Here is a 25,469-nt window from a genome sequence, read left to right on the forward strand (position 1 = left end):
TTGAGCCGAAACAATTGATCTTCGTTATTTACGCTACTCAGTTCTTTATTTTCTGAAAGGAGCCGAATGTATACAGAGTAAAAAAATGGTTGTGTTAATTCAACTCAAATTTAACACAGGGCAGTGATTCCAGTGTGACTACCATTATGCGATGTTCATTCAACACAGACCCTGCGGTGAGCTCCTTCGTGGCTAAGCGGTTAGTGTACGCGCTTGTGGCGTGGGAAACCCGGGTTCGATTCCCGGAGAGAGCTCATGTGGTTCGGATTCCACGTTAATCAGTAGGTCCACGTCTCATATAGCCTCGCTGCTGAACGGGACGTTAAACTCAAAATCAACTCAACTCAACTCAACAGACCCCGTGGTGTTAGCGTTTAACACAGGCGGTGTGTTATGTTTTCAACACGCAACCGGTGTTGAGCGGTGTTAAATTTGGATCTGTGTTAGTATTTTCGGTGTTGATTCGACACCATGTCAGGGTCGGTAGTGTGGGGAAATGTGTTGAGTGTTACTGTGGCGGTGTTGCACCAACACGAAGAAAGTAACACGGTGTGTAGTGTGTTAATTATTTTGTGTTAATATTACCCCATGTCAAGTATTAATATAAGACAGTCCCTATGTTATTTCAACATATTTTCTTATTATTTCAAAACACAATCTGTGTCATAATTCAAGGTCAAAGCTGTATAAGTAACACGCTTTTGGTGTTAAATCAACACTCTCTGTGTTAAAATTCAAGGTCAGACCACCAGATTAACGCTGTTTTTGCTGTTAGTTCGACTCCAGTTCTGTGTTACTATGACAAATATTTCGGTGTTGAAATAACTCCGTGTGCGATGTTGATGGAACCCTTTTTCTGTGTTGGAAAAGCTTGTGGTGTGCGTGCTTACGATTACCGAAGATTCTACTTTTAAAATAAGAATAGTAAACTACAGAACACTTCATTTAGAAAATCTTCATAAACGTTTTTGCCGTCCTCCCCAACACTTATTGTGAAGTATTTCGTGATGGTTCGAAACACAACCTTCACCAACAACTTGTTCAAGAATGATAGGAAACTCTTACCTATATCATTATAGTATGTTCGCCTCTTAATCGTATTTCTACTGGTTTTACGCCATTTTTGAAACAGTCCCCAGTGTTGACTGGTGAGCTCTAGTGCAGTGTAAAAGTGACACAGTAATACGGTGCTGTTTCTCGCTGTTGACATATTTCTTCAGAAACATTATGTAAAACAATTGAGAACACATCGTGCGGTTTGCACGTTGAAATTTTGCGAATACCTGGATGTGTTTAAGTATTGCTTTCTACTGTGTTTGACTGTAGCTTCAGACATAAGCCTTTATAATTAGATGGCTAGCATATTCGGCAATTACGCAGAAAACAACACCGAAGATTCTACACTTGTGTTAATGTAACACACAGGCTGTGTGTCATTACAACTACTGGCATTTGACACACAACTCCAAACGGAGAGTGAGTTGTTCTAACCATGTGTTGGTGTTATATTTTAACACAATTGTGTTAACTCACAGGTATGTCGTTGAAATAACACAACGATTTCTATAGTATATATATCTTGCAGTACATCTCTCTCTCTCTCTCTCTCTCTCTCTCTATATATATATATATATATATATATATATATATATATATATATATATATATATATATGAGTGTATGTGTGTGTTTGTTTGTTTGTTTGCTTGTTTCTTTATGTATGTTCAACATAATTCTGAAGTGCGTGGAGTCATTCGAACCAAACTTTGTATAGTATAATTTATAATCTGAAAACAAAACTGTAGAGTAAGACACTTCTAGCTCTACTATGAGTAGGGGTAGAGAGGGTATAACATATAAACATAATCGAAAACGACAGATATTAATGTCGAATCCATGGATTTTAGCGTAACTGATATGAATACTGACATTACCTACGCCGTTAAGTCCAAGTTCAGCTCCAAGTGAAATCAAGACATCCCAAATACTACCCTGGTGAGATCAGAAGGTGTGATGTGTAAAAATAATCGAAAATGTACTATATTAGTGTCTAACTCATAATTTACGGAATCATTTAAATGGATATTCCTGATACTGGTTAAACATACGTACACTCTCAGCTCCCATCGGTAAAGTAGGTGAGAAGTGGTGAAACATAAAGTATTTAAAATGAAAGAAAATAATATAGTATCGCATCTATTTCGTGGCCGAAAAATGGTTGACCTGTCTCAAACAACTTTTGAAATACAGTTAGCATCTACTTCAAGTTTGCTTTTCATAATGCACTTCGATTAAAGTTCTTATTCTATGAGAGTAGCTGTTCTAAAATTTGTGTCAAAAATTGAATATTTTGTGGATTATGATGAGTACAGTTTCATTTCTCCTAAGAAGGAGAAGGATTCAAATATTTTCCATACATTTATTCTCTCGTGCGGAGAACGTATGTTTCAGCTAGCTACATTTATAAAATCCCCAAGTTTTTTTTCTTCCAAGTGCATGAACTACAGACAATTGATCCGTTTACATTCAGGACAGTACAATATTTAACAAAATTTTCCAACAACTCATGTATTCTGGTTTTAAGTTGAAATGATGAGTGACATGACTCCTGGTACCATTTGTGTTGTGGTAAAACACAACCATGGAAACTTTTATGATGTAGAGAAAATCAGGTAATAGTAAATATGTTTATTAAGTTCTGCTTACAACAAAATTCAAGCAATGTTTTTTTTTTAACCTTTCGAGGCTTTTTTGAGCTGATGATGAATCATTAGCCAATCATAGGTTTGAACAGATGAAAAATACTAATAATTTTATTTATCTTCGTTTAGAGATAAGCCGGAACAGATAATAGTGGCACACAGGATCGGATCCAGGATTTGCTGAAGGGGTGCACCAGTAACTACCAGTACATTTGAATTGAATTAGAATTTTTAAAATGCTTTAGGCGTCTGTGGTGAGAATGTGCTCTGGAAACGCTGTCTGTTCTCGGTGAATACTTTTCTTTCAACTTTTAGAAAATTGACATAAACTATCGATTTTGCAAAACTTCCCCTTGTTTTAAGTCTAAATGGAAACATGACAGAAGAAATTTTCTGAAAGTATTGCTATTTTCACTGCTAAACTTTTCACATTAGATAGTGTATATGTACAATGAAGGGGGGTGCACGTGCACCTTTGCACCCCCTAAATCCGGTCCTGGTGGCACAATATTTGTGTCAGGACGGGCAATTTTGGAAATGCACTTGTACATGTCCTTTATTCGCAAATGGAAATTCGTAACTCATATTAGGTGTAAAAACGTCTTGTTGAATTTTACCCTACAAAGCGAAATGAAATATCACAACCTAAAACATGAGCGGAGAGCCAGGTTTAACCCGCATCCAACGCTTGGACATACTATAGGTTCCATGCTGATAAAATCCAATCAAACATGAACCAAACATCTAATGCATGGTTCACCTCGTCGAAGTTTTGCAATAAATCTATCGAATCAAACAAATGAACAACTGATGGTACAATGTCTGAAAAATATAAGGATGCTATTGCGATTAACAATAGTCGCCTTTTGATTTTCGATTTGATTTGAGATTTGCGTACCTTTAACAGCGAGGCTATTTGAGACGTGGAAATACAGCTTGATCTGGGATCCAAACCACATGAGTTCCAGCCAGTGGCGTAGCAGCTGCCCCCGCAACCCCCGCAGTGCGGGGGGTACCCGACGTATAGAGGACCCCGAAGTCTTGCGATGAATAAAGATTTAAAGAAGTAGAACTTCAATCTTACTTCTATCGGCTTTACAACTAGGGCCACTTCTCTATACTTTGCGGGAGGGCCTGCAAAAGTGTGCTACGCCACTGGTTCCAGCCCAGAATCGAGCAAGAGTCACGGACAACCGTGACAGCTTGTAGCTTCACTCTTTACAAGCAAATACAGATATCGCTATTTACAAGCACCGGCTCTACTGCCTCCTCACATACATGATCCAATTTCTGAGAGTGCATAGTTATGTTGATCCACCTCATCATCAGGCAGTAGTTGCAGATGCAATGCATATGTTAAGTGAATGTCTTTCATTAATGAAAAATTTCTGTCTATATTCTTCATACAATCACTATGTTCATGAAGATAAGTGATCAATTGTATGGTGAACAAAATAGTACATAGATCCATCTACAAGGATTATTTGAAACAGGTTAGGGTGACCAACCGTCCCGTAAAAACGGGATTGTCCGTTTTTTCCTACCATTTCCGGTGTCCCGAAAAATTCTCCCGGAATACCAAAATGTCCCGTATTTAAGTACATTGAGTGCAAAAAACCTTTCCAATCGCTAAAATTTCCTAATTTACCTAGGTATATTATTACTTTCTAAGCTATGTGATTATATTGGAATGTGTCTAACTACTGACAGTCAGCAACGTCATTAGGACGTTTCCGATATTGGATGTGGTGGCTGCACTGTTTTCCCTCCTAGGCCTCCCAAATCCGCAAATGACAGTGCAAGGGGCTGAAAGTATTACGGAAAACAAATGTAACCTGTTTTTACTCTCTGTTTCGGGCGGTGGAAGATTGAGGCGCCGTGATTTGACTAAGATGTAACACACTACGAGAGGGGAACAAAGGTATAGAACTATAAAAGTGATAGTAAGAAGAAAACTAGTTGTAAGTGAAATAATGTTTAAAAGTAAGAAAAAGCAAATAAAGGGAGTTGAAATCCGATGCTGAGAGTAATTATAAATCCTGCCGGTGACAGATTTGATCGCTTCAGCAAACTCGATACATGCATTTAACATTGTCGTTGCCTATCTTGCCGTTGAGTCAATATTATCTTCGGTTAGAATGAGTCAAACTTCAAATTAAATAGAACGTGCTGCGGTTGTTTTTATTGTGAAAATGAATTGTTTATTCTGTTACGTTCCGTACTATCTGCTTAACAATGTCTAAGCGTGTATGAAAGTTTAAGGAGGAGTATTCTAAGGAGTGGAACTATATTAAAAATGGACGCTTTGACAATGAAACCGAGTGCACAGTTTGCAGCACAGTGGTCATACATATATACAACACATCAAAACAGTGAAACCTAGGAACAGACTGAGCCAAGTTGCAGTAAGTTTGTTAACAATTATTTTATAAAACAAGAAGCAGATGAAGAAAGAAATGTGAAAGCTGCTGAGCTAACTCAGGTCTACCATACGATAAAACATGATCACAATTTTCGGTCAAATGATCAATCGCATCGAAGTTCAGTTCTGACAGAACAAAGTAATCGGCCCTGGTGTTTTAGCCCATAGTTTGAAAACATTGAAGAGATAAATAAATCCCCTTTTTATGGCATTTTAACAGATGCGAGTAATCAGAAAGCTATCAGAATCTTTACTTTTGTAATTCAGTTTTTTTGACATAAACGAAGGGGTAAAGTCAAAATTACTGAAAGTCTCTTCCTTGTCCTGTGAAACGACAGACGAGATATCTACTGTAAATTTCTGCTTGAACTGTATTGATGAGTTTAAATCAGGGGTAAAAGTGGATCTGAAAAGGTAGGGGGACGGTAGGTAGCAGCATGACTTCACACCGTCCCCCTACCTATCTTTGCCCATTGTGAATTTTTTTTTAGGAACAGGGACGCCGTATATATTTTTTGCAGGTGGGAGATGGCGTCTCCCCGCGTTCTCCCTTACTTTTACCCCTGGTTTAAATTAAATAAAAATAATTGCATTGCGTTTTGTGGTGACAATACAAACAAATATTGGTGGTTTGAATAGACTAAAAAATGTAATGTGTTTACAAAATTGAAAGCTAATTTACATGGAAATATTGAAGGTATGAGCTGACCAGCACATGTCTTACGTAACTGCATAGGGACGTCATTTAGGGGGGACAGGAGGAGACAATTGCCCCCTCCAAGAGTTTGGGGAATATATATACTTTAATCAATTGCCTACTAATATACTAGTACAAACTTGAAAGTCCTATAGCTAAGTCTGAAATGACGCCCCTGAGATACAGCTGCTGATAGATTAAGTTGTAACATAGAAAGTAATGCTGTCAAGCTCTTCTCTTATTTCTCTGTATACACGGTACGAACAGAGAGGCTAAAAGAATTTTGTGAAATGGTTGGTGTTGAATTTGGAACTATTTTATCACATTCCAAGACTCGTTGGTTTTCTTTGATGCCTGCAGTAGTACGAATTTTAAAACTGTTTGACGTTTTAAAGGCTTCTTTCTAAGCGAGGAGAAAGCTTTTGCTTACGTTTTTCTTTTTTAATAATTCTTTAAGTGAAGCATACATAGCCAGCTTAGTACTTTCCACCACGGAATTAAGAAAATTTAAGGAAGTGCAAAAAGTGTTATTGAGGTCAATGATGTATTGAAAGGCATGCTTTAAAAAAACACTCCAGTGTCACGAGAAGTGGGTTTGTTTTTTTCAAAACCCATACTAGGTCTCAATAGCACTCTGAATTTTTAAAGATATATCAATATGTGTTTGGGATCCCTGCCCATAATGGCAATACTGAAAGAATTTTCACTCATGAACATTCAGTGGACAGACGAAAGAAATAGGATGTTAGTGAAGACCCTCTCTGAAATTGTTCAAGTACTATACAATTTAGAAATGGACTGTTGTAACTTTTATAACTTTGTATTAGAAAAGAAGGAAGTTTTAAAAATGGCTGGGGCAAAGCTATGTATTCTCATGAACCTACTTCGTGAAATGAACTCATGTTTTGCATTACATTATTCTCATAAATATACCTCATGTAATTCATTTTAATAATTAAGAAATATTTCATATATTTTTAGTAGTGTTTTCAGATATGTCATTGTTTTTGATTTTACAACATTTTCAACAGGTTATAAAACGAAAAAGTCCTATTGGTAAATTTGTCCTTTTTGTGAGAGATACAAAAAGAGAAAGAGAGAACGGAGGAGCTAAACAATATATTTAGGGGAGCAACCTATCCAGAAATAAAAGGTGTCCCGTTTTTTCTAGTTGATGATTTGGTCACCCTAAACATGGTGACCTTCTATACAATAAGCAGAAACAGAAAAAAAGTTTCAAAATCGTACTCACCTACGACGTGGAGGTAGCCAAATTGAGTTTTTGTGGCGACTGTGTTAATCTGACACATATATCGACCCTTGTCCTCCTCTTGGACGTTGTTGATGTGTAGAAACCACGTCCTGTGTTTGTCGTGTGTCACGGATATTCGGGGATTTCTCGTGATTACGTGATTATGCACTGTCAAGATAGCCGAACGCTCGAAATGCATCCACGCAACCTATAAAGAGAAAGAAAATGAAAGAAATATTATTGTTATTTGAACAATTTAAAAAGAATTTGTACAGAATAACATTGTTGTATTTTACTATAATGCTTGTGCGTCAAGTGAATAACAGGCAAATTGTTTTAATATTTTTAAACATTGAGTAACTTACGGGTAAATTTCACCATTGTATCTAATCATCTAAGAAAAATATTCGTAAAACACGTAATACTAATTTTAAATTTGAGATAACACCAAAGGTAATCATTATAGGCTAGTACAAGAGCAAATGTATTATGTAGGTAAATATACAATTACCTAGTCACATTTAGATAGACAAAAGTTCCATTTTTTCACTTTAATGTTACTAACTTTGTTTTCGTAAATATTTATGAAATTTAAAAACAATTAAGATTCAAAACATTAATTTGTATTCAATAGCCGACAAATTCTATTTCATTCAAGTTAAATCATAAGTAATTGTGAAAAAGGTAATATATTCATGTTATTTAATCAAACTATTTGAATGACTTCCATTTTAAGAGTTTGTATTAACTGGTCGTCTTAGCTAATATTAATAAGTTAGTAGTTTATTTTAAGAAGAGATGTCATGTTTACATGTCGGTGATAATTGATTTTTTCTCTTAATTGGAACAAAATATACATAAAATATTTCTTCTTTGTCTTCACCGATTGGTACAGCTCTGGTCTTAGGGGTAGATTACGGCATTCTCGCTTACAGCAGAAGACAGGAATGGATAGTCAATCATGCTACATTACTATTTCAGCTTTTTACATTTGTCGTGAACAACATCCTGTTCGTAGATTTCCTTAAAAAGCCCAGAAATCTAAATCCTAAATCTTCTCACATTTTCATAACCAGGGCCGTAACTTGTGGGAGGCAGGGGCACAACTGTCCCTCCAGGAAAGCTCCTTGCCGTTCTACGGGGGCCCACTTTAAGACAAAATTTTCTTACTCTATATACGATACGAACATGAAATTATAAATGAAGCATCAAACAGGTTCACTACATTACATAAACAAAACAGCACACAAAAGGTAAATAAAACAAAAATGAGTCGTGGGCCCATTTCAGTAAAAAAAAAAAAAAAAAAAAATGTCTACTATTAGGAGCTCTAGAAATAATATTTATTCGTACGGCTTTGAAATTTGTCAATATTGTCCCCTTAATTTGTCATGTATGGAACTGCCCCAGGGACGTAACTAACGGCCCCGCAGATCTTGACGTGCGGGAGGGCCCACGGGCTCCGGAGGGCCCATAAAGAGTAAGATAAAAGTGGAAAGGGGGGCCAAGAATTAGAAAAACAACTTTTTATAGGGGGCCAAATACGCGTATTATTGCTTGCCCCCTCAGAAAAAAAATTACTTTACTTATACAATCTATTTCTTTAATATTTATTCACTTTAATTTATTATGCGTCTCGTTCAGTCTACAAATCATAACCGATGGAGGTAGAACTGAACGATTTCAGTTTCTTACATAGACAAAGCTTAAGAAAGAGCAAATAAGCTTGAACGGTCTATAACAAAGTCATTAATTGTATAAACTACTGTACCATCCTTGCTCTTAAACAATTTATATAAGAGGACCATTTTTGTATTTTCTTTGAAATTAATTGGAATTTAAAAGAGTTTCATTTTACTGATTTATTCTTGAAATCTACTTAAATACTCCTTTCATCGTGAAAATTAAGTTTTTCTGTTTAGAAAAAAAATAATAGTTAATAATCAAATTTAACTTAAGTAATATTAAATTTATATATAGGGTGTCTCTAAAGTACCCTGACATAGGGTAATTCTGTTATTATCAAAGTTACAACAAAATATAAGATTAAAAAAAAAACATCTGCAAATATGACGTTTTCAATCTAAAATGAAGGAATTTTCTAAATCGGATGAGCTGTTTGGCTGTACAATCTTTGTATGACCAAAGTTAAATGAAAATGCAACTTTGTCATTTACCTGGACCTGTCCCCGTTTCAGACACTAACGTCATTAGCTTATGTTGTGAGTCCAGGTAAATGGCAACGTTGCATTTTCATTTAACATTAGGCGCATAAAGGGTGAACAATCGTCCGATTAAAAAAAAAATCCTTTAAGCACTTTAGATGGAACACAGCATATTTGGAGATGGTTTTTCCTCGTACATTTTGTTGTAGCTCTGATAATAACAGAGTTACCCTATGTCAGTGGGACTTCTAAGACACCCTGTATAAAGCATATTCATTTTGAAACTGCAATTCAACAAGAAATAATTAAAATGAAGTTTTAAAATTCCAGTTCATTTCGAAGGAAAGATAAAAATAATTCCTATATAAACTAATGGGTTGAAACCTAAAAGATGTTGTAGAAATTGAACGAGGTTAAATGAATGTAAATAATCAACATTCTGAAAACAAAACATTCAACGAACTTAAGAAGTTTCGTTACTGAATTCTCTATGTCTGTGTGTCTATCTATCCGTCTGTCTGTTATTTGCGATTTTTAAAAATTTTTAACCCTGCATTCGATAGAGCGTCAAAAACTATCAGAGAAAGCGATTAAAGTTTCCGTGTCACTCTTACCGTTTCCGACATATTGGACAAAAATGGCCGATTTCCAGAGATTTAAGGAGCCATATCTCCGGAATTGTAAGTTATAGAGAAATCATATTGGTGTTGATCAATACCTAAGACGATGGTAAATATTTTGGCACCAAATATTTGAAACCAACTGGTACCCACTGGCTAACTGGTACCGATATTAATTGGTGGTCACTGGCCAACTGGCCATTGGCAAAACCAATGAACAGTTGGACAGTGGCCACCGGTTACTATTTGGTACCAAAATATTTACCATCCTCTTAGGTATTGATCAACACCAATATGATCTCTCCATGACTTACAGTTTCAGAGATATGGCTCCATAAATCTTTGGAAATTGGCCATTTCCTGGCCAGTTGGACAGTAGCCACCAATTATTAACGGTACCAAAATGTTTACAATACGCTTAAGTATTGATTAAAACCAATATCATCTTTCTGTGCTTACCGTTCCCGTGATATTGGCCAAAAAATTACCAATTTTCTAAATACTTAAGGAGCCATAGCTCGGGAATCATAAGCTGTAGAGAAATGATATTGATGTTGGTCAATACCTAAAAGGATGATAAATAATTTGGTACCAAATAGTAACCGGTGGCCACTGATTAACTATCTACTGGCCAACTGGCCACCGTTCCCCACATATTGGCCAAAAATTGGAATTTCTAGATATTTAAGCAGCCATATCTTGAGAACTGTAAGTCATAGGAAAATGATATTTTGCTAATTTTTTGCGAGGAAGAGAAGGTGCGGACAAAATATTTACTTTTACATCTAGGAACAATGACAGTTATCCTTCCTGCTCCATCTCCCCAATTTTCGCTCTGAAAATGCTCTTGGAGCATTCTCAACTGGTTTGCTGTTAATTTAAATATGTACACAATATTATTTTCCATGTATACTTACGTATTATTATGCATAAATCTACACTGACCAGCCAAAACATTATAGCCACACGCTACTTTTTGAACGAAGCCTTTGGGTTGACGAAAAATCACTGGATATAACAGAACCCTCCGTTACACGATGACGGAAACCTTGTTCGATCAGTATTCTTGTGCATAGAATGGGGAAAGCTGATGATGTATCGGGGTTTATTAACGGACAGATTGTGATGGGCAGAAAACTGGGAGCGAGCATATCGGAAACAGTGGGAGTTGTCGGGATTTGCTAGCTGTTATTGTTACTGTCTTTCAAAGGATGGTAAAAAATGCATCAAGGAATAAAGTTTTTGATGAGTGAATGGACATAATCAAATGTAACTTACCACAATCATAGATAATGTTATTCTACAACAGAAAATATGAACCTAAAGAATGTTCAGTGTTGCCATCCATAGAAATTACAGTGTTCCCAGAACAACAACGCCCCTAAAATCTAAGTTAAGGCAGCAAGTAGAGGAACGAACTCAACTGCATTTGATTACGTATGATATTGTTTTGGTTTCCTGTGAACTACTTTTTAAATAATAGTTGTATTTAGTTTGTAATAAACAAAATAATTTTAACATACAGTTATTGAAACTAAATAATAATGTTATTTAAAAAGTAGTTCACAAGAAACAAAAACAACATGATACGTAATCAAATGCAGTTGAGATCGTTCTTCTAGTCGCTATCTTAACTTAGATATTAGGGGTGTTATTTTTCTGGCAACACTGTAATTTCTATGGATGGCAACACTAAAAATCCTTCAGGTTCATATTTTCTGTTGCAGTATAACATTATCTATGATTGTGGTAAGTTGTATTTCATTATCTTCTTTCACTTATGAATAAACAAGCAAAAGAGAAATGGATAAATCTTGTATTATTTTTAGTAAGTCAGGCTCTTAACAGCAGACTTTAACAGTGGACAGAGCACAAGTGTGTCTGAGCACACAGTTCACCGTATGAATCTCTGTTTGCTATGAACCTCCACAGCTGACGTCTTACAATGTACCCTTATTAGGTGCACAACATTTTCAATCACTACTGGAATAAGCACATGCTCATCGTCTTGGACTGTCGAGGAATGATACAACTTTGTATGTTTCCATGAATCGCAATACTGTCTTCATCACATCGGTGATCGGGTCAGAATCTGTCCAGGGAAACAGCTGCTCGAAATGTGCGCAGATGATAACAGGCCAGTTCTGGCTTCATTTGAGTTTGGGGAAAATTCACTTGTTCATCCATGGTCCCAGTAGTACGTGTTAATGGCACCATAACAGATAATGCTCTTTGACACAAAGATAACGTTGTACTGTAGTGGTTCGAAAAGCACAGTAGTGAATTTTAGCTGTTATAATGGCCCCAAGCATACCTAATCTTAACCCAATTGAACAGCTCTAGGATGTTATTGAACGTCAGATTCGAGCCCATCATAGAATTGACAAAAAGAAATTGTCCTGTGATACAAAGTTGGACATTCCAGATATCAGGTACGGATTACAATATTCTGGCTGGTCAGTGTATATCATCACAATTTATATATATACTACAAAGTTGAAGAGAAATATTTCTATATTTTTGCAATTTACGGTTTTAACAAGATCTAAAGTAGTTTTACTAAATGATATATGTAGGAATAATATTTTACAACACGTTGTGTTCTACACATTAATTACAATATTGCAGTAGAAACACAATTACACTTACGGATTTTCATTTATGCAACTTGAGAAAGGAAAAAATTTATTTCGCACGAACGGCTCGGAAATAATTAACAACTTTCATACCACTAATACCACTGTTCATTACAATTTATATTTCAGTGACCAGGGACAATTCAAATATGCAGAGTGATGAGAAACTATGAAAGTTAAAGAAAAAATGAGAGATAGAAAGGATAGGGAGAAGAGAATATATAGTGAAAAGTACATACACATATTGAAGCAGAAACAGAGAACGAAACACATTGGAAAAAGTAAAACTGAGTGGAACACAGAGTAAGTCAACTTTTTACGATGTATTTTTCTCTCCGTTTAGGCATGTTTGCTTGTTCAAGTTGTATTTGCAAAAGAGCTCAGGCTTACAAACGCTATACAGGATATTTTTAACTGATATTTTCTTCAAGCTCTAAACGTGAAACATTGCTGATTCCAGTGATACTTTAGTGACAACTCTAGTAATATAATATTTTATCTTACCAACCAATATCCCTGTATAAAATAACAAGGAAACATATTTTTATAGGCTATTCCCACCAGAACTTAAGAACAAAGGCTTTAATGCAAAGTATATCTATATCTATATCCATATCCATCTATCTATCTATCTATCTATATCTATATCTATATCTATATCTATCTATCTATATATATATATATATATATATATATATATATATATATATATATATGGAGAGAGAGAGAGAGGGAGAGAGAGAGAGAGAGAGATTTGATGATTCGAAACAACATCGACAAGTTCTGGAGGTGATTTCTCTAACACCAAGATAAGACAAAAAGTATAAACCAACCTGGGTGCACAAATGCTCCCTCTCGGATATATAGGCTGCCAAAACACGAAAAAATAAACTTTAAATTTCCATAGCTCCAAAAACTGTGACCTATCCAAATAACTATGTTTCAGAATCCTGTGGTACTTCCGCAACTATTTTTAATAGAGGTAGATAGTTGGTGAGTACTTCAAATTATATGGCCACAGCTAAACTCCCTAAAATTGTTGCGTGAATACCGCAGGATTCTGAAACATGTACTTTTGACTAGCGCACGTATTAGTTCCTCAGTGAAGTCTTGACCCGACTACGGCAGGTCCCATAGTATTGGAGCTATGGACATTTAAAGGTTATTTTTTCATGTTTTCGGCAGCCTATTACTCCGAAATCACGGATTTCCTAACCCAGATTGGCCTTCACTTTTTGTCTTATGTTAGTGTCAGGAATCAACTCCCAAACTTTGCCGGTGTTGTTTTGAAACACCCTGTATACATTGAAAATGGCATTTTGAACTAGAGAATAATTTACAGCACTAATGATGTAACATCATTAATGTATGAAATTCAATGAAAATATTTACTGATATACTGCGTTTTATAAGGAGTGCATTCAATTTTATCTTGAAAAATCAGTGGTTCAAAAAAAAAAGAAAGAAAAAGAAAGAAAGAAAGAAAAGAAAGAAAAAAGAAAAGAAAAACTTCAAACTTAAAGATGGTTCAGCAAACAACTGAGTATCAGGCAACCCCCATAACTTCTAAGATCACCGGGTCTGAATAACTACCAGGATGAATTCAAATCTAGCACTGCGTTGTATGTATTCTCTGTACTCGTAATAGTCTCATCTATCGTAACCATAGAAAAAGGTTTCCAATTAGAATAGAGGTTTCATATTAAAGTATATTTATTATAATTAACCTCTAACACTAATATTACCGGTTATAGTTCTTTTCAATCAATCTCTTGCTTATTTTTTTTATTTGCTGTTTCATTGTTCTCTACTAGTTGTTTCCCCACCAATCTCTCGGCTCGCTGCACATTATAGATTAAAAATTCGTAATTAATGTAATTGCTTACATTTAACTTTTTTTAAAACTTTGCCCAATAGCTAAATTTCAGTTACATAAATATTGATGGTCAAATCTAAATCTGGTATCGGTCTCTAAATAGCAAATGATCGTCGCTATCCATTTTGAAATAATTAAGTTCAAATAATGCAATTTTTTGTTTCAATTATAATCTGAAAAAGGCTCCACACTAGTGCCATCTATTGGCGTCAGGCAGGCAACGTATGTACCAACAACTATTAATGTGGCTGTGAGCTATCTGGAATCGATATTAAAAATAGGCTGACAAATTCTCGTATTATAATATCGATAACAATAAGTACGGGCTAATATAGAAAAACACAGAAGTAACGGCCTCAAATTCTTTTCCTCTGCTTAAAGAGTGCACGTTATACTACTTGAAATATTAACAACATGATCAGTGTAGTGGCAGTGGCTCAGTGCTAGAGCGTTCACCTCTGGTGCATATGGTCCCTGGTTCGGTCCCAGCTTGTCAAGTGTGCTTTGTGGTGGACAAACACCACGTGCATGGTTTTCTCGGCGTTATCCTATTTCCTTCAATTTTCTTCATTCCACCATTTCATTCATGTCTCATCATCGCATCTTCTTTAGTTCACCTGGCATACACGTGGGACGCAATACTCAAAAGAAAGAGAACACGATCAGTGTTTTGCATCCGCTGTTGCTTCTTCCTGCTTCAACTAATCACAACGCTTCTGTCAATTTTGTGCTGTCAGTCCAAGGGATTGAGTGGTCGAGTGCCTTCCAGTATAAATAAAATATTACATTCTTGAAGATTTTCCTTTTGCATGAAACTTTAGATTTACTATCAAACTAGCCTATTACGAGATTGTAGAAGATAATTTTATTACGTTCTAAAAACGTAACATATAATTAAGAATAATTAATTAAAATGTATCGCGTCGGCACTTGTTAGAAGAATATGACTGGAAGCATATATCGAAACCTACATGTTTATTGTAAGCGACAGTTGTAATATACCTGCTACTTGGACAAAGTTGGAAATTTATTTTTTTATTACATTCTTTTTATGTAACATCTTCAGCAAATATATTTTAATCTTAGCAACATATTCTAATAATCTATATTATATGGACTTTTATGCTTGAACCATCCTATCCAATATATAACAACTACCAGCGCTATATTCATGAAACAATATTCGTTAGAATGCTAATGTAAATAAACGAGATTGCTTTAAAGTATTTTCCCAAACTAACTAGGAAAAGGTTAGGTTACTACTGAACTGTATGTTAATCTTGGTTGATAATGTTTTTTTAAAAAAAAAAATCACTGCAGTGAAAGAAAAACCAAAAGAAATATTACATCGATGGAAAAGTTTCATATTTCAAATAATGAAGAATTAAGGCTACATGGACTATGTTTCCCAGTTTTTATTTTATCACTGTCAAATGACTAAATTTCTTTATCTCCATTTCAAGCACAAGAAAATAATTCACAGTTCTGTATTATTCACACTCGTAAATACTGCATTCACAATTAAAAGTGCTTATTGATTATAATTACATTTGTCTCTTTTTTTTTCAATTTTAAAGACTAAATTCTTTTAACTTCCTATAAATTTACTAAGTTTTAGCTTCCTCTAACCATTCTGCAAGTATTTAGTTAAATTTATAAACAGTTGTGTATATCTACCTACGAATATAAACTACTTGTTACATTATGTTATTCGTTCCATTAAAAAAATTCTTCTTAACAATGAAAAACATTTTTGAGAATTACGCTCTAAATAGTACCATAGTCACAAATTCATAGCATATTGATAGTATTTTTAATTCAAAACACAACGTAGTTAATTCGAGGAGATCTCGCACACTTACTCTGCTAATTCACCTACTCTAAACTAAATACCAGAATACGAAAGGCGATTGTTACGTATTTAGGAATTTGTTCATATTTTTTTCCACCTTGGTTTTGTATCTGTACAAAATAAGTTAGACATAAATTCGATTTATTTATCGTGCTCTTAAAAACATCGTGAACTGACGTTTTAAGATTAATCAATGAATATGTCATTATGCCAATGTTTGTAAAATGATTCATGACACAAAAAATAGGTTATAAAAATTACAAATACTCATAAGATGACCTAGAGTGTGGGCCAGTCTAAAGTCAGCTTGGGGGAATCACACTAATAGGGTTTCCAACTAGTGCATTGATTAACCATAATCTTCGAAATTGAGCCATTAAACGACACATTGTAAACTTAGTGTTTTGTAGTAGTAGTCATGCAAGAAAGTAATAGTATTAATGACGTTCGTTTCCGCTTTTGATGTTCAGTAGGATGATACTATGTTTAACTGTTGTTGGCTTCAATGTTACTACAAATACTTCAAAGTATTATGCAATGGATGTGTCTGTCACTCGTTTTATAATAGCTTTTTCCACCTCGGTTCAACGTCTGTTTATGAAAGAGCTATATAATCCTCTCCTTCTCGAGAAGGATAGAGAACTTGCTTCTTTACCTCGGTGACTTGTATCATTTTAGTTATGATGTCATCTTACAGTCGAACATAGAAATAGCTGTCTCGATGTTCTTATTGTCTTCCAGTTTGGTAAACTGATTTTCTTGTAGGATTGCAGTAATTTACTATGCATGTGTTATCACAAAATTTGCAAAATAACAATAGAAAAGCACTAAATTAAAGATTCTTGTGCCCCCGTCGCGCCCTTCTATCTATTCATCCCTTGGCAATGTTCTCATCAGAAGTTTTATTAGTCTTGGTCGCGTCGTTTCACGAATCATCTAACAACGTTTTACTATCTCTGAAGCATATCTCTTGAAAATCGTTAGTTTCTCTACGTTTCATCATCTTGAGATTTATTGAACGTGATTGTGTTTTGTTACATATATCACATAGCCTTGCTCAGTGTATTATTGTGTTTCAGTTCTAAGTTTACTATGGCTCTGCAAAGTAAAAATCAGAAACCGAAATTGCTTGCGTAAATATCTAACGCGTATTTTCGAAGGTTAACCTTAAAGCCAAGTTTCATAAGCTTTCTAGGATTAATTTGGTCTTGAGTTTTTATTGTGGTCCGCATATGCTTAATTGTTTGTTTGCGTTTATTTCTAACAAACAAAGAAAATTAATATCTGCATACTATAATAAGAAAGGATTTTGTATGCAACGAACGGTTGTGCTTTCTGTCTTCTATATAGGCCTACTTGACTACTCTGCACTGATTTTAATGAAGATTTATGTGGGGAAAAATTATATGTTGATAATATCGTACACTTATCCTTAATAATAGAATTAGTGACTATTCAAGGGATATTTGGTGAGCAAGTAAGACATCTATTACCGTATGTATAAGTAGTCAATAAAATAATTCACGTTCACACATATTTGTTAGTTAAAACACACCACGTGTAAAGATTCAATACAATTCTCAAACCAATACGTTCCTTTTGAAAGGTATGAACTGTTAGTGTCATATTTGTCGTTATCAATAACAATTTATGACACTTCAATTCTCTCAAAATTTTTAAAACTATTTTTACATAGAAGATATTCATTTCAATAATTTTTCTGACATATTCTTAATGAAAGTTGTATCGCTACCAATAATTTTGATATATATATATATATATATATATATATATATATATATATATATATATATATATATATATATATATATATATATATATATATATATATATATATATATATAGTGTAAAGAAATTGCAGTATGGTGAATGGTCAAATTGAATCTCAACATACGCCCATACAAAATAAATTAAATGTATACTATGCATAACCTCCTTTTTTCAAAATGTTAACATTTATCTTTCATTCTATGAAAAATTATTTCAATGCTGCTTATATGATGTTGCAATTTGCCAAAACTATTGAACCATTAACAATTAAAATTTCCTATGCTCAAAAATACGTAACGATATTACTAAAGGGATAAACTATACTATTTACCAACTCATTTGAAAATCTTTCCGTTTAACGTGTTACGAATATACCTGTTTGGCTAAGGGAAACGGATTACTGAGGCAAGTGAATGATGATGAAAGAATTGTGGAATGAGAATGTGGAAGTAAACGGGAGGGCTCCGAGAAGACCTAAGGACACAACGATATCCACTACAAACTTACTTTACCTGGAATTGAACCAGGGACCACACGCACCAGAGGTAAGCGATCTATCACTGAGTAACTGTGCCACTCCCACCTCCATCTCTGATTCAACTGATTCGATTTATAAGATTCGTGAGTAGCGATATCGGATATATAACAGTTGAAGAGCTTGGATACTCAATTAGATACATTTCTGTGTAGTGCCGTGGTTAATACCTTCTGTTTTATATATTTTGTTGTTAGCGGTTTATACAATAAAATTTAAAATAGTATGATAAAATATATCATGAATAAAAAGTGCTGAAAACAAGAAACTGGCAACACTTGTACAAATATCTTTACTAGGTTTTTATGCTATTTTTCAGGGCAGTGAGCCACTAGAGGAGGAACGTTGAAAGATGTGTAACAAATAGACAGATGTGACGATTACCATAACTCCCATTTCTACTACACACGACTACATCTCTCTCTCTCTCTCTCTCTCTCTCTTATTCCTTTTTTTTTTCTCCCGGAGCCTAAAACAAGGATATATTTACACGTGTAGCAAAGCATGACTACTGTAGTGATACAACTGATTTGCTTTTTCCATGATAGATGCAATTTGTTACTGAGCTTCCACGGGAAGTAAAAAATTGGTTTAACTACGACATTAATTTTTACGTCATAGAGCAATTAAACGAATCAGAGCATGAGGGTTGAAAGAGAAGAGAGGAGAAGAAAAACAAGAAAAATTAGAGACGGATGGAGAGAGATCGAGAGATGATTTCTACCGTTGACCGTTCACAAAACGCATGTACGTACAATCATTCTATTGCTGATGCAGATCGAGTTTTGGACATTTTCCAATGACGACTTGTGCGTACTCCATTCGAATGGTGTGGTGTGGGTTTTAATATAATTACTTCGTCTCTAGATCAGTGTTGCGTGTATTCCTACTTTCAGACTAATGAAATATTCCACTTTTACTATCCTTTCTTTACAAAACTCACCGTCTCTATGTATTAGATTATATGAATTAAGAATCAGCAATGCTTCATAGTTGTTCCTTAATATCAGTAATTGACTGATGTTCAATTATTTTTTTTTTAAAAGAAATGAAACGAATTTCATAAGATACGAATGCATTGGTGTAATGGTACTCTCTTTTAACCTATCCAAAGCTGTCAACTGTTAAAGCACGTCTAACAAGTACATGATTACACTGCTACCGAGCATTACAATAGTTCTCTCAAATGTATTACTGTACTGCTACCGTCTACTACAGCATTTCTTACAAGTACGCTACAGAACTGATGTCAACTGCTTTAGCAGTTTACATGAGTACGTGGATGCACTGCTGATTGCTATAGTTTAAATTTCTACCATATCGATCTTATTTTACATTCAGTAAGTAGGACTACAGTCACGTATTTGTGACAACTGCTATAGCGGTCTGCAGGATAAAAGAATTAAAGCTTTGTTATAGCTTACAAATCATAATACATACGTGTATTTCGAATGTCGTCTACACAGTATTGTATGTTTTGGGCAAGGTAATGCATTAGGATTCCTGGGACAGCTTCAATAGAAGAAAATTTTCAAGTGACAGTATGTGTAGGACATAATTAAGAGGCCGTCTTAAAAATAAGGCTCGTTTGGCAGTACTCAAGTAAAGTAAAACGATCGTAATCTTCCACATGTACAGTATCTCTCGTTATTTTCTTCAGTCTAAATAGATGATATTTAGAATAGCGTTGTCAGCGTGTGAGTTGGTGGTGTGTGATGGGAGAGTTCGAAATGATCGAGCAGCCTGCTTCCTGTAAAATCAAATCTGTATTTCAATTCCAGGGTGCAACAAGTGTGTCACGAGCAGACATTCATCGCCAAGTCTGAGCAAATTTTGTAAGTGACTAAGACTATATAAGGAAGGTTGGGAGGGTGTTCGTTATGAACCACAAATGGGACAACCGTCGGGAATCATTAACGATTGTAAATGTTTGATCGTGCTGATTCTGCTAAAGGCATCCGAAAAAAAAAAACAATACAATTTGCTGGCTAAAAAAATTTAACATGTAATTGGCAGGAACAACAGATTTGTGGTCTACAAAACTAATATTTTGAGTAGTCTCTGTAGAGGTGCATTACTTTTTACATCGAGTGGTTCGAAGAAGACAATTCAAGAGGCTCGAAATATTGGAGATTCAGTTACGTATAGCAACTTAATAAGATGGAAAAATAATATTTGTGAACAGAAATCTTTATCTTATTTCTCTAATGTAAACACTTAAAATTGTATAGAAAATAAACTGGACGCTATTTAGTGATCTGCAGAAACGCTAACATTCATGAAAGAAGAAAAATAAATATTACCAATATGTGAATATTTATAAAATGTTTTCCATTGTGAAAAGAAATATTCGATATCATACGCACAATCACTTCCAAGAATTATATGTAAGGCACTTTACATAAAATAACACGAAGATATTTTTTAATCACTTATTGCACTTTCTTTTTCAACTCTTTTTCCTCTCAACACAAATTATAATTGAGTAATTTCCACTTGTAATCACTTGCTGGACTGGTAAATTATTTCAAAGGTTATATTATTCCATGGTAAAACTGCATCAAGGTAGCTTCAGATGATGAAGCAACTATAACGAACAAATTTTCGGTCTACGATATTGGTTTTCATACTCGTGGCATGTTTGGTCTAATAATAAGTTCTTTCTCAAATTATAGGGAGTAGAAAAACAATTTTTTGATCACAAACATGTCAAAAGTTGCATTAATTTATTTTATATGTTACAGTACCCGTAAACAAAAACAATTGATATCAATATACCATATATATATATATATATATATATATATATATATATATATATATATATATATATATATATATATATATATACACGGTGGTGAGAAACTATTTGAAGAAACTTTGGGAGCTGATTCCTGACACTGAAACAAGAAAAAAATATGTGGAACTTTGGTCAGTGAGGGATAGTTTCGGCGAAATAAGGTGCCGAAAGCGTGAGAAAAATGAATTTCAGAGGGGTGTAATTAAAAAACAACTCAACGTAGAGAGTGCGTTTTAGAACATGACACTCAAAGTCATAAATGCTCAATTGTAAAGTTTATGCATCAAACCTCCGCAAGATGTGTGTGAGGAACTCTCCAAAGGAACGTAGAGATTACTTGCCAGGTTATAGGAGATTATTACGTTCCTTTGGGGAATCCCTCACACACATCTTACGCAGGTTTGATGCATACATTTTTCAATCGAGCAGGTATGACTTTGATTGTCATGTTCTAAATCACACTCTATACGTTGCGTTGTTTTTGAATTACAGCCCTCTGAAATTAATTTTACCCACGCTTTTGGCACCGAAACTTTTCCTCACTGACCAAAGTTCTACTGGACCTTTTTGCTTGTTAGGATGTCAGGAATCAGCCCCCGAAGTTTGTTCAAATAGTTTCTTACCACCCTGTATATATGCAAGAAAGTAGAGAGATGGTTTCGGCATGTAAGAAGACCTTTCGATTACGTAGCTCACCGAGTACAGAAATGAGTAGGAAACGAGCCCGAGGCCGGCCAAAGAAGTGGGGAGATTGTGTTAAGAACAATATGATGCAGTGTGATGTCATAGCGGATATCACACAAGATGGAAACATGTAGAGGACAGCGATCCAAAAAGCCGACCCCAGCTGGGGAAAAGGTTTAGAAGAATATATATATTCACGTTTTGCTGTCATGAATGATTTACCAATGTTTGAACACCCTGCATATACTAACAACAAGATTAGTAAATTAGAGCAGATATATTGATCTATATATATAAAAGAGAACGCACAAAATCCTTTGTCCGCTCATCACGCTAATACGGCTGAACCGATTTCTTTCATTTTTGGGGGGTTGTTAGGATGTGGACCCTAGATGGTTTTTATCATATCACTTTAATTTTCAATTACCAGTGTCTTGAGATAATTGACCATTCAGGTGTCCATACGTACAAATCCTTTGTTATTAGTTCATCATAGGTATAAAAATAAACGTATTTATATGCAACCCGCATGACCCTGTGACTCGGCGGGTTAACATAACTGACAGGCGCTATAAATCACTTGAAAGCGAAAAAGTAAAAATTATCTAAGTAACAAAGTTTATTGCGTTCCGGGATGACCGCAGCGAAGCGGGGCGGGTTGGGGTGACCGCAGCGAAGCGGGGCGGGTTAACATAAATGACAGGCGATATAATGTTAACATTAGTGCAATCTTCTATGGTTTTTATCATATCACTTGAAAGCGAAAAAGTAAAAATTATCTAAGTAACAAAGTTTATTGCGTTCCGGGGTGACCGCAGCGAAGCGGGGTGAACGCTGCTAGTCGTTTATAAAATGCTTGTTGGATGTCTAGAAGATGGAACATAACATAGACGGAATTTAAAGGAAGATGGATAATAACTTCAGTTTCTGCGGCGACAAACTTTCGGGTAGTTCATGGGTTAGTTATGGGTATAATTAAGAAGTGAGTCTCGTTTCACATTGTGAAACTACGGTAGACTTACAAAGTATGTGAACTGAGTACTGAAACTAAACGTAGTTCATCTATAACTTCCAGTTGTGAAAAGGATATACGATTAAAGATCAACTTAGGTCTATTCTTGGGACGCCACAGTCGTATCAAAAAGTCATTTATTTTTTGCTATATGAGAATTAACATTCAAACCGAAAGTGGTATTAGATTGCTACAACTTCTGAATGCACTAGTGGAATAAAGTCGGAGATGAAGCATATTCTTGCAGTACTGAATCCATATAAAAAAAGTCCTTCTTGGAACATATTCTTGTAGTACTGAATCAATCAAGAAAGTCCTTTTCAGAACATATTCTTGCAATACTGAATCCGTATCAAGAAAGTCATCTTGGAACACATTCTTGTAGTACTAAATACAAACCAAAAACGTTCTTCTTGAAACATGTTCTAGCAATACTGAACCCATATCAATAAAATGCTATTCCCTATCTAATACGGCTTTTACTTACTGCAATTAACGTTAAAGCTGGAAATAGTTAATTTCTAACAGTTCCATTTTGAATATAGGTTTACAGGATGTGAGAGGACCTATTCTTGAGACGAGAGACCGTTTCGAAAAACTACTACTTACTATGCCGTTTCTATTCAATTAAAATTAATGTTGAAATCGGAAGTAGCAGTAAACTTCTACTACTACCAGTTTTAGTGGAGAGAATAAGGTGGAGATGGAATATGTTCTTGGTACTCACAATTGATTGCAGAAAACTGCTTCTCGCTATCTATGACCATATCTGCTATATGTCGATAAATGTTATAATGGAAAACGGTTAATTGTTTACCCCTTTCGATTTGAATACAAGAGAAGATGAAATATATTGTGAAAAATCTGAATCGATTCCAGAAAACCACTTCTCACCATCTCACACCGTTTTCACTCTGTGGTGATCAATGTTGAAACCGGACATGGTTAATTTCCACTATCTCCAGTTTAAATAAATAGTTAACATAGTAAATGAGATCTATTGTTGAAACCATAAATAGTAGTAAATTTCTACTGCTTTCGATTTTAATGGAGAAATGTTGGTGAAGATCTTCTTATCAATTCTTCCTTCGTACGCCGAATCGATTGCTTTAAAAATGCTTGTCAATATCTGTTACCGTTTTCTTTCTATTGTAATCAACATTAAGGCTGAAAATAGGTAATTTCAAACACTTTCGGTTTATATGAATAGAGGGTTTCCACATGAGATGAAATTTACTTTTTGGGACATTGAACCCTATTACAAGAAACCTCTTCTTGAAATCCTTTACCATTTTTCCACTGATACTTGTCAACAGACTGATTGACAGACGGGCATACCCGTTTCTAAGACTTCCGATAGTTATGATGCGTGTCATAGTGTCATATCTTGGAAATCGAAAAATGAGAGAATTTGATGACAATTTATTTAATCTGGAAATACCAATGTATGAATGTGTTGGTTTGTTCATATATATATATATATATATATATATATATATATATATATATATATATATATATATATATATATATATATATATATATATATATATATATGAGCGTATATGTATCACGCAAATATCTGACCAAGAGAGACATCGTCCAAAAGTGAATGCTTATGCAGCTATTTGTGTGCGCATGTAAGGCAAACAGAGAACGAAAGCACGACTGCAAAAATAGAAATGATTTACGTGCTTTCATATCCCATTATTTCCGAAGCAAATCAGAGAGAGAGTTCTAAGCACTCAGCGTAACCAGATTGGAAACGTTGGCAAACGGAATTTCTGCAAACAATATATTTAATCTCCCTTTTTTCCCCTCTCTATCTCTCCATACCCCAATTTTTGCTTTTTCTTCTTTGACATAAGTCAAAACTTTTGAAGGGGGAGAACGCGAAATGTATGCATTTCCTTACACTTCCATATAAACGCGTCCATATGTAGAAACATAAAGTTATATATATATATATATATATATATATATATATATATATAATGCTTTTCACATATTTGATAGTATATAAATAAATAATGAGCTTAACACTTGTAGTTCTTGAGCTGACAAGGGTGATACTCAACTGTAATGTAGATACAAGTCTCATAATAGCATTGTAGTGTGAGAATAGTATATTTTATTTGTCACCTAGATATTTTTGCATCTATGATGTAGGTTGCAAGTTATAAGTTGTAATAGCGCAGCCATCAGCTCCTTATATAAATAGTGAATTATATATATTACGTATTTCGATCAAATTTTTCACATTGCAAAAGATAACGGGAAGTTTTGGATAGAAGTACATGTATCCTAAGTATACTAGATTCTGCAAATTGTAAGAAGAGAGAATTGTAGTGACAACGTTTGCAGAAGCAGACATTGAAGTTAGTGAGTTCACAAAGGTCAATCCTGAAGGTCCATATACATGTAA

General features: G+C 34.7%; 1 protein-coding gene across 2 annotated transcripts in view; it reads right to left on the reverse strand.

Moving 5' to 3' along the window:
* The window catches only part of LOC145678351 (protein CEPU-1-like), a 1,025,842-nt gene that overhangs the window by 309,673 nt on the left and 690,700 nt on the right, over positions 1 to 25,469 (reverse strand). For both annotated transcript variants that reach the window (XM_081748400.1, XM_081748399.1), the window contains exon 3: positions 7,074 to 7,281. In XM_081748400.1, the coding sequence (XP_081604526.1) occupies positions 7,074 to 7,281 (208 nt within the window). The remainder of the gene's footprint in view (positions 1 to 7,073; positions 7,282 to 25,469) is intronic.

Source organism: Thermobia domestica, chromosome 2 (genome assembly GCF_964235325.1).
Source record: "Thermobia domestica chromosome 2, izTheDome1.hap1.1, whole genome shotgun sequence".
Classification (NCBI taxonomy): domain Eukaryota; kingdom Metazoa; phylum Arthropoda; class Insecta; order Zygentoma; family Lepismatidae; genus Thermobia; species Thermobia domestica.